The sequence below is a fragment of the Podarcis tiliguerta genome (assembly GCF_965153285.1).
Source record: "Podarcis tiliguerta genome assembly, chromosome: 16".
In the NCBI taxonomy this organism is placed as follows: Eukaryota; Metazoa; Chordata; class Lepidosauria; order Squamata; family Lacertidae; genus Podarcis; species Podarcis tiliguerta.
This window is the reverse complement of record NC_139549.1, coordinates 11,481,047-11,497,384: the sequence shown is the minus strand read 5'-3', so window position 1 is coordinate 11,497,384 and position 16,338 is coordinate 11,481,047. Positions and strand designations below refer to the sequence as shown.

Here is a 16,338-nt window from a genome sequence, read left to right as displayed (position 1 = left end):
AACAGAACAGCAGCCCTCCTGGATCACCCCCAGGGTCAAGTCGAAAATTCTGTTTCCCATCCGATGCCTTTGAGGACGTGAATGCTTTTGAACTACAACTCCCATCATCCCTAGCAAACAGGTCAGGGATGATGGGAATAGTAGTCTTAAAAAACAGTCTAAAAACAGCTGGAGACCCAAGTTTGGGAAACCCTGCTTTAGAAAAAGTCAGCTAACATAGTAGATGGCAATGCCTTTGTTTCCTCCTGCCAGGCGACTGGGTGGGCAAAGTATATCACAGGCAAACCTTCTTGCAGGTCTCCCAAATAAGCACCAACAAGAGACACATTTTTGAGGGGGGATGAGATGTCCCCAGCATGATTTTAATTATATTCCAAGCCATCACTACACAGAAGCCACAGCCCTTGCCCTCATCACAGTCCCAGGCAAGGGGAGTGGCACGATGCCCACATGCATGCCACCCTCTTCAAAATTCAGAGTTTTGGGCCAGAACCGACGTAGTGATGGCATCGATTCCCAGTTCCTCAAGGGAATGCCATGATCGACATCCTCCAAGCCCCAGCAAATGAAGGCATCCGTCCTTCCACGAGCCCCCTGCCCCGTCACCCACACCATAACACCTGCCGCGGAGTTTATGCCTTGACCGATCTGGAAGAAAACAATACGTGGTCATGTTTTCGGAGGAGAGCGCATCTCCCTCCCTGCCACACCAATGACATTAAATGTCCTTCTGGAGACAAAAAAAATTAAATAAAAATCCATGGACCTCCTCAAGGCAGGGCTGTGATGCAGGCACGCTGAGAGGATGCTGGGGCACCCAAATCATCGCTGCCCCACTGCAGAAGTCTGTGGTGAAGTGCCCCGCTCTGCCCACACAAAACACACAGACACACGGACAGAACGGGGGTCCCCTCTGACCAAGCAGTTTCGCAAAATCAAGTCCTACTGCCTGGCGCAGTCGAGAGAGATGGATCCTCAGGGCGCTCAGCCCACGATGATGCTGAAGCCGCAATGGAACCGGTTCTTCCAGTGGTTGAGGAAGGCGCCCAAGGCCAGGGTGACGGGCAGCGGGGGGAGCTTCTTCTCCAGGACAGCCCCCACACACCAGCTACTGTCCAGGAAACCTAGAAAAGGAAAGAGGGGGCACATTTTGCGTAGGTTTAAATATTTACAAACTGTAATCTGATTTTTTTTTTTAAAAAAAAAGGATAATAAGGCAGCAGGGCCCTATGGAAAAATATAGTATTGCTACAATAGGATTGCCATACATATGGAATTTCCCAGACATAGTATGGTACTCGGAAACAGTGTGCGGGTGAAAATCACTGCAATGTCTGGGGAAATCTGGATTTAGGCAACCCGTGTTGGAAGTGTTGATTTTGGCGAATTTCCTTAAAAATAGCTCAAAAACTTTATTTTGTTGTTGGTGAGATTTTGGAAATATGGCAACCCTATTAACTATAACATCAATAAAGATTGGTTGGTAAAACACACACACAGAGAGAGAGAGAGAGAGAGAGAAAGAGAGAGAGAGAGAGAGAGAGAGAGAGAGAGAGAGAGAGAGAGAGAGAGAACTATATCTGAACTGTATGGTTTTTAAAAGGTGCCTCAAAGAAAGCAGGGTGGACTTCAGCCGGCCTTCACAGGGGAGGTCCTGTCACACTAGGGACTCAGCTCCTGGTAAAGGCCACCTGAACCTCAGGGGAGTGGGGGACCCCCAAGTTAAGATGCCAATAGCAGCCACACAGTTTACAATTCCCCACCGCCGGAACATCTCAAGCAAGCTGCTGAGATGCAGTCTTATCTCCTCTCTTAAAAGTCTGGCCAGTTTCTCTCAGACTCTGCTGGATGGGCTTGAGAGCCCCCAAGCTTGGCTTCAGGAGAGCCTCACACTCAGGGAAGACTTCCAAGATGAGGCATCTCTCTGAAAATCCGCTTAAACCCTTCCTGGGATTCAGCTCCTGGCTTCTTCAATCACCAGCCCTCCCCCTCCAGCTCAGAAATTTCTTGAGGCCCCGATTTTGCCCTCTTCATGCTGCTTGGGGTCATCTAGCTGCAACCTCCTGATGTCTTTTCCCCTCATCTCCTCAGGATGTTCCTGTCCCGTTTCCCCGCCCCCCCCCCCCCGCCATGACACCTCCACAGGGCTCACGAGAGATGGGAACTCAGGTTCCCTATCCCTGCCAAACTCATTTCCTGTCAATATACGATATATACGATATACGATATCTTTATTGTCATTGTCCCATGCAGAACAATGAAATTGAAAAACTACATAAAACTACTACAAAACTACATAAAACTACTACAAAACTACATAAAAACTATATAAAACATTCAAAAAACCCCTAAAAACTCTGAAACCCCATTTTAAAATACACTATACTATAGAGACCCCTTATGCTGCATTTAGAACCAGAATTGCATTTGCGTAGAAACTGTTTCTCAGGTGGCTAGTCCTGGCCTTTATAACCCTATACCTTCTTCCAGAAGGCAGAAGCTGAAATAGATCATTTCTGGGGTGCGTACTATCCTGTCACAGGAAGACAGGCAATGGCGAATGAAGGAAGGGCTTATGGGAAGCAGGGCCTGTGGCAGGAAGGTTCAGGCATTTGATCACACACTGGCCTCGCACAGGGAGGGCGTCCCAACCCCTCGCTCACCTCTGAAAACCATGTTGGCCTGTGGCAGCGTGAGCTGATATCCAAAGGCAAAGCTCGTGTCTTGCAGCCGAGTGTTGGCCTCAAATTCTACCCCGACCTGGATCTGTTGAGGGGCAGAAATCAAGAGGTCAGACTTGGCCAAAGAAAAAGTGGGGAATGGGCGGGGGCGCCGAAGAAACTCCTTTTTCACTCACCTGGTCATTGGCACGGTGATAATAGCTGGCGTGCGCCCCGCCATAGCCAAGGTTCAGGGTGGCTATCCATTTGAGGGCTACAGAAAAAAGGGGGGAAATACACACAGCACAAAGGAACATATTGAAATTCATGGACCCCAATGAGGGTTTTTGGGGGGTTGTGGGGGGAGCAGATTTGTGTGGCTTAATGACATCTTTGGAACAACACCTCTATCCTGCCTCTATTGCTGGCTAAGAGTGTGCCAGATTAGGGAGTGTTAAGACTAAGCAGACACTTCTTGACACAGCCTTCCTGGCTACAAGATTCCATTTGAACCGTTAGACAGTTTTCCAGGGAAACCAAAGTATCTGCTGTCAGACTGGGCTGCTGTTTTGAGGAAGGGAGAGTAGAATCCTTAGAAAAAAAGGAGGGATGGTAGATCTTTTTCCTTGCCTCTCCTTCCAGCTTCCTTCAGAAAGTAAAACACATTTATTTCACTAAGGGTGCTGAGAATTGTTAGGAGATGCACACCCCCCCCCCCGGTGTTCCCCTCACAGAGCTACGTCTCAGAATTCCCTGAGAAGAGGAGTTGATTATTAAGCCATCCTGGGATTTATGGCTCTGTGAGGGGAACAGGGAGATAGCCTAACGACTCTCAGCTCCCTTATCGAACTACAGTTCCCAAGATTCTTTGGGTGCCAGTAATTAAACATGACTGTTTGGAAGAGGTACAAAAGCGTTTTAAAGGTATGGTGTGGATGTGGCCATCACCTGGGAGGCCACAGGTTTCTTTATCCCTGCTCTCATATGTGTGTGTGTGTGTGTGTGTGTGTGTGTGTGAAGCTGGATTATTCACAGTACAGTGGTACCTCGGGTTATAGATGCTTCAGGTTACAGACTCCGCTAACCCAGAAATAGTACCTCGGGTTAAGAACTTTGCTTCAAAATTGGGCGGCGGTGGCGCAGTGGCAGTGGGAGGCCCCATTTGCTAAAGTGGTACCTCAGGTTAAGAACGGTTTCAGGTTAATAACGGACCTCCAGAATGAATTAAGTTCTTAACTCCAGGTACCACTGTATCTCCCAGATGCAAAGGAAGAAGGGGAAAAAAATAGCAGCTATAAACTAATTCTGCCCTTGATACTAAGCCTCTGACCCAGAGAGACATTTGGACATGTAGGCTTCTTCCTGCCACATCCCGAAACAGGAGAGTCTGAGGGCAACTGAGAAATGAGCCTTTCTGCAAGTCTTTCAATCAGCTCTGTGTGCTCTTGTTCAGGTGTGGAAAACCTTTAGCCATCCCGATGTTGGCTGGACTACAACTCCCATCAGCCCCAGTCAGCATGGCCAAGGACCAGGGATGATGGGTGCTGTAGTTCAGCAACCCCTGGAGGGCTGAAGGTTTTTCATGCCATTCGCATCTGATGCCGAATCGGGCAATATCAAGAAGCTGCTCTTTGAAGAACCATGATGGAAAATGGAGGCCAAGTATGTGGGGGACCAACGCCTGCTCCTCAAGTCACACCCCAAACCTTCAGCAAACGGAAACCAACCTGTGTACTTCCCAGCAAGCGTGACGATGGCCCCCTCTTCCCCCGGCCGCCGGTGGTATACCATTTCCCCGCCAAGGACTAACCGCGAAGTGATGCTCTGCAGGAAGTGTGCCACGACAATGACTGCAAAGAAGGAAGAGCAAGTCAGTGTGGTCCCCCCCCAAAAAAAAGACTTGCATGCAGCTGCAAAAAACACCCTTTGGAGAAGAGCTGTGGCTTAGTGGTAGCACATCTGTTTTGCGTATAGGTCCAATCCCCGGGATCTCCAGGCAGAGCAGTGCTGGGAGAAATCACTGCCTGGAACCCTGGAGAGCCACTGCCAGTCAGTGCAGGCAGTATGGCGCTAGATGGACCTGTGGCCTGACTCAGTATAAGCCAGCTTCCTGTGTCCCCTTCTAGACTGAGCTAACCAAGGGTTGGGGCAGCTACAGGAGAGATCAGCAGCCTCTTGGCCTCCAGGTCTTGCTGAGCTTCCAATTTTTCCCTTCCCTGGCCAGGGCCGATGGTAAAAGGTAAAGGTACGGGCCAGTCTTGACAGACTCTAGGGTTGTGCGCCCATCTCACTCAAAGAGGCCGGGGGCCAGCGCTGTCCGAAGACACTTCCGGGTCACGTGGCCAGCGTGACATCGCTGCTCTGGCGAGCCAGAGCCGCACACGGAACGCCGTTTACCTTCCCGCTAGTAAGCGGTCCCTATTTATCTACTTGGACCCGGGGGTGCTTTTGAACTGCTAGGTTGGCAGGCGCTGGGACCGAACAACGGGAGCGCACCTCGCCGCGGGGATTCGAACCGCCGACCTTTCGATCGGCAAGCCCTAGGCGCTGAGGATTTAACCCACAGCGCCACCCGCGTCCCACCAGGGCCGATGGAAGTAGAAACAAATAAAATCTGTGAATAATGGGAGGGAAGTGTATTAAACCTGGGAAAGTAGATAGTGACCGGTCTGTTTTGTGAAAAGGGAACTGCATAACAAGGGAGGCTAGGAGATTTTTTCTGGATGTTTGTGAGGTTTGTAAAACTCGGATATTATGAATGAGAGGATGTTATTGAGGAAATATGATTTTAAATTACGATTAATGATTTATATGGACAGATTAGCTCTACTTGATTAAGTGGGAAAATAGAAAAAAAAGTCTAAGCAGGAATTGAACAGGCAGAGTCAATGGAAATAGCAATGGATGGGCAAGTATTATAAAATAAGAAAAAAGTATTTTACTGTGAGCAGCAAAGAAGGGTTGGAAAAGAAGCTGAGGCTGATGGGAATTGCAGTCAAGCACCAAAGGTTCCACATGCCTGCTCTATAAGTCACACCAACTTTGGTCCATCAGCACGGACAAAGGGAACTTTTTCTAGTCCGAAGGCAACCTCCCAAGAGCTGTCACGTGCCAGCGACGGGCAGGCCAGAGGCCAAAGTAGACAAAGCAATGCATGCAAATTTGTACTTTGCACAGGAGGCAACCTTCTAAACACACAAACTCCTCTTTTTCTCCTCCACCCAGGCAAGCCAAGAGGCATTATCAGAGTTCAAGGGCATGATCTAGCTAGGGAAAAACACCAGGGTGGGGGGACAGCAGGGCCAGGGTGGGCTGTGGCCTGGGCAGTTTTGAGCAGAGCCTGGGAAGTTCGTTTTAAAAATGGAACTAGTTCAAGTTCAACATGTCCGAAAAGGAATCTAATTACAGTTCATGTCTGTCCCTTAATGAAACGACCTTCAACAACGTTCAGTAGTTTATCCAAGTGATCCAGGACAATTTCCCTGTTCCCACACCCAGTATTCAAAAAGCTACAAACAGCCATGCTGAAATTTAATGGAAACTTAAGAAGATGTTTTTAATTGTGGCTGCTTTTAGAATGCTTTTACCTGCAACTGCTTTGAGAGGTTTTCAACTGTTGCTGTTTTTAAGAACGTTTTACTTTCTTCCAGAATGTTTTTGCTTGATCTTTGTTTTTATTTGTTTATTAGATTTATTTATTAGCTCTATATCCTCATTGAGATCTCAGGGCGGTTCACAGAGCAAAAATACAGGATAACAACATGAAAAATAAGTAAAACAAAACAGCGAAACAATAACCTCCCCCATTCCCACGGACGGATTCAAAAGGCTGTAGAATATTAATCCATTTTAAAATTGTGCAAATCCGTTTGCCTCGGCTCCTTGGGAGAGGAAGAGTGGGACAGGAATTCAATAAAGAAATAAAATAACACACTAGTCAGGAGTTGAGGACTGAAGCAAATTTGTCCCACCAGGGAGGGGGGGCAACTGCTAGGCTGCTACTCCACCCCTCTCCAGGCATCACTGTAGGCCACAAAGAAGCCATGATGTTCTTGCCCCATGTTAGAAGCTGCCACCAGGTGACATAGGGCTTCTCACTGTCTAGCAGGCCCTACATTACATGGTAGAAACTCCATCCTTCTCTAGGGTTGGTTGCTAAGCAACACAGCAGCTGTGGGAGAGTCGCCCCCTCTAGTGGTCGTTTGAGGGAAACATTGGTCTTAGGGGCTCCCCCTCCCATTCTAGGCCTCCAAATGTCTTTTCTTTCTTTTTTTAACTACATTTATTTACCACCTTTTCCCCTGAGGTGGTTTACATGGTTCTCTTTTTCCCATCTTAACCTCACAGCAACCCCTGTTAGGCTGAAAGATACTGACAGGTCCAAGGTGACCTACAAGACTAGGACTTAGCCGCCTGAGAATTTCTATCCAAATGCGATTTTGGTTTTAAAGGCAATGTAAGGTAGTCTCTATGTGAGCATATTGTATTCAGTTATGGGGTATCAGAGTTTTTAGGGGCTAACCAGGCTGGGATAGGTGGGATAGCAAGCTTGTTGGTTTTTGAATGTCTGGTGTAGATTTTTTCAATTTCGTTGTTCTGTATGGGACAATGACAATAAAGATTATCGTATCGTAAGTGAGCTTCGTGCCCAGTGGGGATTCAAACCCTGACCTCCCAGGTCTTAGTCCAACACTCTTAACCACCACACCAGGGTTTCCCAAACTAGGGTCTCCAGCTGTCTCTGGACTACAGTTCCCATCATCCCTAACCAGTGGCCGTGCAAGCTACGGATGATGGGAACTGTAGTCCAAAAACAGCGGGAGACGCACATTTGGGAAACCCTGCATCGTGTCCTATTTATTCTGTGTTTATCCAGAGGGTCTGGCTCCCTCTCATTGCCTGCCTGTCTCTCTCCCCATTATGTCAGCCTCTCTCTCTGTCTGCTTCTCTACTTTTGTACAGGCAACTCTCCATTTGCGCACATTCAAGGTACATGTGACCACAAACATGTGCATCGCGCGAACCAGAAGGGGCAAAAACAGCCCCCGAAAGAGCACAAAACAGCGCCTATCAATCCCACAAGCCTTTGCAAGTGCAATCCCATGAGCCTTTGCACTGACCGTTGACGCCCATGGAGAGTTGGGAGTTTGAGGAAGGAGGCTGGGAGAGAGCAACTGCGGCGCTTGCAGGCTTTTTCCAATTGTGTTCCCAATATATGTGATCTCACTTAAATGTGTGGTGCTTCAAAAGGTAACCACTGCGTAAATGGAGAGTTGCCTGTATCTATCTATGCATACACATACACACACACACACACACACACACACACACACACACACTTGTATATTTTCCCGGACAAGCTGCCAATCAAAGAACTAAGATATTTTTTTCTTTAAAAGAGGGCGGGCAGGATGCAAAGAAACCTCCGGCAATTGCAAAAGGTTGCCAAGATGGCAGACGGGCACTCACTCACTCGACTCGCTGATCAAGTCAGGGTTGCCCAGCGTCAGGGTGGCAGTGTAGTCATCTCCCCGGTACTCGGTATCAAACTGCCAAGTCACGAATTTGGACTGCTGAGTCTGGAACACAAAAAAGTTGGGGGGGCGGGAACAGGGTTGGGCATGGACTATTACTCAAAACGAGTTTACAGCCTAGATCTCAGAGATGCAAAAGCTCCCAAGGGGCTGTAGGTCAGGGCTGCAGGGGTGGAGGGCACATGTTAGAGGAGGCTGATCCATTAGGGCAAATGGGGCACTGCCCCACCCATCTCATCTGCCCCCCCAGCTCCCACCTGCCTGCCTTACCAACCACCAGTCCAGGAGGTGGCAGTACAGTGGTACCTCAGGTTATGTACTTAATTCGTTCCGGAGGTCTGTTCTTAACCTGAAACTGTTCTTAACCTGAAGCACCACTTTAGCTAATGGGGCCTCCTGCTGCTGCCGCTCCGCCGGAGCACGATTTCTGTTCTCATCCTGAAGCAAAGTTCTTAACCCGAGGTACTATTTCTGGGTTAGCAGAGTCGGTAACCTGAAGCGTCTGTAGCCCAAGGTACCACCGTATGGCCTGCCAGCTTCCCCTCTCCTCAGTCTCAGTGTTGCCACTTACAGAACTCACCAGCAGGGAGGAGGGTGGTGGCAAAACTAGAATTATTTGGCTCTGCTTGTCTTTAGCTCTGGCGCCACCCACTGTTGGGCTCCATGGCCTCCGCCCTACCAGCCCCAACAGGTACCAGTCAAATGCTGCTGGGCTCCGATTCCCATCAACCCCAGTCAACAATATCTGGAGGGCCCCAGGTTCCCAGTCCCCTGATTTGCAGCCTATTCAACCTCTCAGACAGGATGCCGTTGTTAACGTGACAAAGCCTCACAGGCGTGTGTGATGCCACCTCTGAATTTCTTCGTTTAGGATTCATTTTTATTTTGAAAAATGTTTGCATACTACCAATTCATAAACAATATACATAGTGTAAAATGCCATTAAAAATGGGGTGGGGGGGAGATAAAAAGGTAAAGGGACCCCTGACCATTAGGTCCAGTCGTGACCGACTCTGGGGTTGCGGCGCTCTTCTCGCTTTATTGGCCGAGGGAGCCGGAGTACAACTTCTGGGTCATGTGGGCGGCATGACTAAGCCGCTTCTTGCGAACCAGAGCAGCGCATGGAAACGCCGCTTACCTTCCTGCCGGAGCGGTACCTACTTATCTACTTGCACTTTGATGTGTTTTCGAACTGCTAGGTTGGCAGGAGCAGGGACCAAGCAACAGGAGCTCACCCCGTCGTGGGGATTCGACCTTCTGATCGGCAAGTCCTAGGCTCTGTGGTTTAACCCACAGCGCCACCCACGTCCCTGGGAGGAGATAGGATGGTTTTTTTAAAAATTAACCATTGCATAGGCCTGTTGCTTGCCATTGAACACTCAAAAAAATATACACTGATGAGTTTTCAGCCTGGCAATAACGAAATCATTATGATCCTGCCTTCAAGCCCATTGGCCTCAGACCCAAACACTCCCTGTGTAGTTTTTACCTGGAATACAGCTTTTGTCCTTATCCGCTCAGCCAGTAGGTGGAGCACCTGAGCGTTGAGGCTCCCAGCATTATTAATGTCTCCAATGAGCGTCGGGAAGGCCTATGATGGAAGCAGGGAGAAGGTAAGGAGAGCCAATGGCCCGTCTCGTCTCGCTGTGGCCAAGCACTGAAATTTAGCACCTGAGCTAGAGAACAGTCTCCCCACCTGTGTGTTCCAGCAACTGGCATTCAAAGGAAGGAAGACTGAATGAGTTAGAAACCCATGCTCAAGAGAGCAGATGCTGCCATTTTTTCCTTCCACCTTATTCAAGATGGCGTCAGGGCGAGCAAATGTGCATGCCAGGTATCATTCTGGAAGCATCTCTGCCTCTGCAGAGGGGGTGACTAAGCAGCAGGATGGAAGGAAGAAAAGAGATGCAGCTTTTTCTTTGAGGCAATGGGAATTTTGGGTAGAACATATTTATTTCACTTTTAACTTGTATATTGCCTTTCTGTACACAAAGAGGCTTACAGGAACAAAATATATACACCTTCTAGTAATCTGATCCAATACAGAAAGTCATAATGAAACATAACTTCAAAAGTAATATTCAATAATCGATTAGAATATAATAGTACACAATACAATTAATTCTCAAATCAGCAGCAAATAATAATTAAATAGAAAATTGGGGGACTGGGCAACCTGTGGCTTCATGGAATGACCCCGAGTTCAAGTTCCACCTTGGGCAAAGATTCCTCTAAATCAGGAAAAAGGCCTAAATTTTGTCATCTTTCCTCACAGGGGAGCTGCTCCAACTCCTAGATAGTTTTTAAAAATAAGCTTTTATTAAGACTGTAATGGTTCTAGGGGTTGCTCATGCATAAGCCGGTGCAAACACCTGGCTGGGTTGCCTGAGTGAACCTTTTCTGTCCGGACAGCCACTCACCCGTGGCTGTCTCAATCGCTGCAGAATCCGTCAGTGGGCGTTTCTTAAACTTCTTCCAGCAAAGAAGCTCTTTGACTCCTAGTCTCCTCCTACTCTCTCTGCGCAAAAGCCTTCTGCGCAAGGAGGGCGTAGGCAGCGGAGGACCCCTACTCTCTCCTCTGGTCCCCGGCAAGGAGTCATGGGACTGCCTCGCCGCTTCCCCCATCTGCCCCCCTTCTCCCCTGGTGCTACGCTGATTCTCTTCCCCAGAAGATGGGCTGCCTCTCCCAATCCCGGGACGCTCTCTGGAATCCCTCTGGATTTTGCTCTCTCCGTCCGGCACTGATGGCAGTTCCCTGACAAAGACTTTTCACAACCCCCCTAAGACCACATATCTAGAACCATGTTGCTGTTTTCAGCTCTTTCCCCACTTGTCACAACCCCACCCCCCAGGAAAAAAATAAATGCTTTGCTCACTTCCGTGGGGCTCAACTGCTGGTCTCCCACATACGTTGTATTGAGATGATAGCTTGATTGTCCAATTGTGCTCATGTGAATAGTATGGGTCACCTGGAAGAAGGAAAAAAGATGCGCTCTGTTGATGGAAGAGAGTCTTATCGTCTTTGAGAAATGAACACCATGATCCAGCAGACAGCTCATACTCCAGGTTTGGGAGCTCTGGGATCTGTAAGGCTGGGTGCCACAGCTGGTCAGCACAAAAATACAGGTAGCACAGAAGTATGTTTTAGCATAGGTGGTCCCAGCACACAGAACCTGTTGTACAGTAAAATTTTATCTGGTTCGTTGGGTTGCAATGGCATACATAGAAGCCTTATATGGAGTGCATAGATCTCCATCCATCAGCAAAAAACAGACACCCCCCCTTCCTATTATTCCAAAAAGAAACTCTCTGGAGAATTCCTTTGGGGAATCAATCCCTAGGCAAATTATTTTTTGTTGGCATCCATCTGTCTCGAGAGACAATGGAGTGGACCTCCAGGGGTGAAGTCTAAGCACTGCGTTAGCAGCACTGAAGTGGTCTCCCAGGCTGCAAGTCTCTTCAGTGTGTATGGGGGTCCTGGGCTGCCCAGGCAACAAGCCCCTCCTCTTGGCCTTGCTGATGTGGTCCAGAGGAAAGCAGAACAAGATGTCTGGCACCAGCTTGGCTGCAGGAGTTGCTGGAGGGAGGCATACAAGGCGCCATCCAACCGTCCTAGGGATGCTATTCCGGATTTCCGGAGGGTTTACCCCATCGCTTTTTTTCTCCTGAAGATAGTGGAGGTTTAGGATCAGAAGTTTCCTTCTCCCATTGGACCTACCCCACTCAATCCTTCAGAGCCTGTCTTCGCGTGCAGGGGAAGCCCCTAACTCATTAAGAGTTTGAAACCCATCGGCTCCCCTCACCTGGTTTAGTTGCCAGGGTGTGGCCGCTGTCGCATGCTGACAGCTTCTGGGAGCCACAGGTGAGATTTGAGTGCAGGCTGGGGACCAAAGGTGGACAAACTGCCCCAGAAAGAGCATGGCATGTGTCCCCCACCAGAGGCACTACCCCTCCCCTTACACCTTACAGGGAGCAATATGGTAAATATTGAACAGTATTTCCCGCTCCCCGGTTTTGCCTGCAAACCAGACTCTGTTCCGCTGCACCACAGCGCTTCCCCTGGGAGCTGGACCCATTTCTCCACTTTTTAGTCATATAAAAATAGCCAGCGTGATTAATAGCGGCAAGGGTACGCACCTGAAAATGGCTGGTGAGGGATTTATTAATGATAAGCTTGACTCCTTCTGTCTGCTGGGGGAAGACTTCTGGAACAGAAGTAGGGAGGGAGAAGAGAGACAGAAGCAGTATTTAAGCTTACAAAATGAAGAATGTGAATGATCCAGGAATTCCTAGACCAGAGATGGAGAACTTCAGCTCCAAGGGCCAGATGCGGCGCTCCAGTCCTCTCTACCTGGCCCTTGGCCCTCTCCCCAGGCCACACCCCTCTTGAGTCCTGCTTCACCCCTTCCTTGAGCGTTTTTGCCTGACTGGAATGCATCCTTGAACTCCCCTTATGCCTCCTACATGCCTGGATGGGCGATAGAAGTGTGCACATGGAGAAGCTAGTCAATTGTCCAAAGGCAAAACTGTTTTGCAGCCACATAAAGTGAGAGGTTTCTGCATGCACATATCTCTCCAACCTCCACCCAGCAAGCAAGAGGAATGGCACGTAGCTCAAGGACACATTTCTAGAGGATTATTAATATTATTAGTAGTAGTAACCTGCCCATCTGACTGGGTTGCACCAACCACTCTGGGTGGCTTCCAGCATATATACAAAACATTATAAGGAAAAAAAACCTTCCCTATAAAGGGCTGCCTTCAGATGTCTTTTAAAAGTCAGATAGTGTTTATTTCCTTGACATCTGATGGGAGGGCGTTCCACAGGGCGGGCACCACTACCGAGAAGGCCCTCTGCCTGGTTCCCTATAACCTCACTTCTCACAGTGAGGGAACCGCCAGAAGGCCCTCAGAGCTGGACCTCAGTGTCCAGGCTGAACAATGGGGGTGGAGATGCTCCTTCACGTATACCGGGCCGAGGCTATCTAGGTCTTTAAAGTTCTGTACTAACACTTTGAATTGTGCTTGGAAACAAACTGGGAGCCATAGTAGTTCTTTCAGGACCGGTGTTCTATGGTCCCAGCAGCTGCTCTCAGTCAGCAGTCTAGCTGCAGCATTCTGGATTAGTTGTAGTTTCCGAGACACCTTCAAAGGTAGGAAGCTGCAGTCAGTATTCTGTGCAGATTAACATCTCCCGGCTTTATGCGGAAATACTTGGGGGCTGAATCTGGGGACCTTCCACATGGAACATAGGAATCTTCCTAATAAGTAGTCATTGTGATCCTTGTGGTTCGGTATGAATGAATTTCTCATGAATTTCAGCCACGGGGAAGGAATGAAGAGGGAGATCATGCGGGCAACAGGGAAAGCTTCTTGGGGTCTGGAAGTGTGCAGCAACTCCTGCTCTGACTGGCAGCAACTCTCTGGGGTCTCAGGATGGGTCTCTCCTTTCCTCTCCCCTACTGGTCCTTTTTAATTGGCGATTCCAGGGACTGAACCAGGGTCTCCTTCATGCGAAGCAGATGCTCTGCCTACAGAGCTATGGCCCTTCCGCGGCCACTCAAAACTACTCAAGGAGGGTGCACGGCAGGGTGAGGGCCAGCAGAGAAGTCCGAGGGCCAAACAGAGCAGCCTGGAGGGCAGCACTTGCCCCCAGCCCCAGGGTTCTCCACCCCAGCAATAGACCGTCATGAGGACTAGGGGGCTGCCTGCACCAAAGGCTTCATGAGAAAGGCGAGAGCTTTGAGGAGGGATGAGGAGGAAGAGCAAACGACGGCTTACCTTTGCATTTCCGATGGAGCTCGTCGAAGCTGCCCGGGTTAGCAAGCGGCTCCTTCCGATGCGACCCCCTGCGCAGCGCAGGCAGAGGGGACAGCATGTTCCCCATGGCCCTCTAGAACCAGGCTAAGAAGCTTAGCTTCGGCCCATTGCTTTGGCGTTCGTTTGCTTCTTAAGGTAGAAATCTATTTATACGAACTCTTGCGTCCCACTTCCTGCCTCTCAGTTTAAAGAAAAGAATAGAGTAACGCCAGGTTTTAAGTGGAGGAGCGCTTTAACACCCGCAGCCGCAGCCATGATAACCACTCCCAACATCCCAGGACAACTCGCTTCTTCGGATATTTATTGCCAACGAGTTAACGAAGTTTCACAAGAAGCTTGCCAGGTCAGAGACATAAAGCGGGACCTGGTTTGCGGGGTTTGCAAAGGAAGACAAAGGATATGAGGGTTCTGAGCAGGGGAAAACCTGTCAGTGCATGTTTTGGATGCTCACGAGGGGCTTCTAAAGCAAGATCTGGAGCATGCACAGAAGAAGGAGAAGCTCGGATAATTGGGCACATACACGGACACAAAACAGCAGGCAGCGTCCTGGCAAAAAGCGGGGGGAAGCTTGTGGTGGTGGGGAAATAAGGGGCATCAGCCAGAAACTAGACTCTAGGAAGAAACCCACTCTGTGATCTTGATGGGGGCAGCCATCTTGGGCCCCCCTTGACCCCACCCGCCCTCTTCCAGGAAGCGATTTTCAGCGGTTGAAGCCTAACATGTGCTTTCAGCCGCCATGTTTGAAACGGGCACGCAACACGCACACGCGCGCGCGCGGAGGAGAGGAAGCAAACAAGGGCTGTGATTGGATAGGAATGTTGCAATCGCTGTTGTTGTTTCCTTCTCCCCCCGCCCGGAACTGTTCTGTGATTGGGTGAAAATGTTGCCGCCGCCTTCTTCCTTCCATTCAACATTCCGAAAGCGCCGCTCTGGCTTCAACCCGCTAAATCAGGAACATCTGTGGCTCTCCAGATGTTCTTCCATCTGGGCTCCTTGGGGAGGAAGGTTAAAATCCATGCTTACTTTGGGATCTTACTTGGGATCCCTTCTGAGTAGGCATGCATTGGATCGGGCTGCAAACTTCCGCACACACTGAGCGCAACGGGTTCCCTTCGAAGTAAATGCTTACCCAGAGATTTTGTTCCTAATTGGTGTTCATCTTTCAGTTGGGTGGGAGACAACGTGTCCTTTTTATGCGATTGCAGGACGAGCGCTTTTAGTTAAAAGTGCCTTCTAATCTTTTGGTGGATTTTAATTTAGTATTGTATGCTTTTTTAAAAAGGGAAGGTTGTAGTAATTTTATTTATTGACATTTATATTCCTGCATTGCAGGGGGTTGGACTAAATGACCCTTAGGGAGGGGTCTCTTCCAACTCTACAATTCTAAAATCACAAGCAATTAGTGAGGGAGCTGCCAGATGGTGAGGCCAGGAAGTGTTGCTTAAATAAAGCCATAAGAACCAGACAGAGGCTTTGAGGGCCACATTCAGATTGCAAGGTAACCCTAATAATAATAATAATAATAATAATAATAATAATAATAATAATTTATTATTTATACCCCACCCATCTGGGCTGGGTTTCCCCAGCCACTCTGGGCGGCTTTCAACAAAATATTAAAATACAATAATCTATTAAACATTAAAAGCTTCCCTAAACAGGGCTGCCTTCAGATGTCATCTAAAAGTCTGGTAGTTGTTTTTCTCTTTGACATCTGATGGGAGAGCGTTCCACAGGCCGGGTGCCACTACCGAGAAGGCCCTCTGTCTGGTTCCCTGTAACTTGGCTTCTCACAGTGAGGGAATTGCCAGAAGGCCCTCGGCGCTGGACCTCAGTGTCCGGGCAGAACAATGGAGGTGGAGACGCTCCTTCAGGTATACTGAGCTGAGGCCGTTTATGGCTTTAAAGGTCAGCACCAGCACTTTGAATTGTGCTCAGAAACCCAGTATTTATTTTGGGGTGCAAGGGCAAAGAAACTTAAATTCGTGCCCTGCTGTGTCAAATAAGGAACCAGAATTTCGGAACCAAGTTCTGGTTCCTTAGAACACAAGGAGAGCCTGCTGGATCAGGCGAATGGCCCATCTAGTCCAGCATCCTGTTCTTACAGCAGCCAAACAGAGGCCCCAAAGGCAGGACCAGAGCACAAGAGCCTCTCCCTTGGATTCAGAAGCATCTGCCTTCTGACCACAGAGCCACCAAGGCAAGCAGCCATCAATAGCCGCCTGCATCATTTTGCCCAGTCTTCTTCTTTTTAAATACAGTGGTGCCTCGCAAGACGAAAAGAATCCGTTCCGTGAGTCTCTTCATCTAGCGGTTTTTTCGTC

General features: G+C 48.9%; 1 protein-coding gene across 1 annotated transcript; it reads right to left on the bottom strand.

The window, feature by feature from the left end:
• Nucleotides 1-327: 327 nt before the first annotated feature.
• Nucleotides 328-14,712, bottom strand: TOMM40L (translocase of outer mitochondrial membrane 40 like). The gene is made up of 9 exons (XM_083418630.1): nt 13,976-14,712; nt 12,332-12,399; nt 11,071-11,163; nt 9,684-9,785; nt 8,134-8,239; nt 4,388-4,510; nt 2,858-2,934; nt 2,664-2,766; nt 328-1,124 (listed from the first exon to the last, which is right to left on the bottom strand). Exons 1-9 carry the CDS (start codon nt 14,079-14,081, stop codon nt 985-987), a joined length of 918 nt encoding a protein of 305 aa, XP_083274756.1. The 5' UTR covers nt 14,082-14,712; the 3' UTR covers nt 328-984.
• Nucleotides 14,713-16,338: the final 1,626 nt, after the last annotated feature.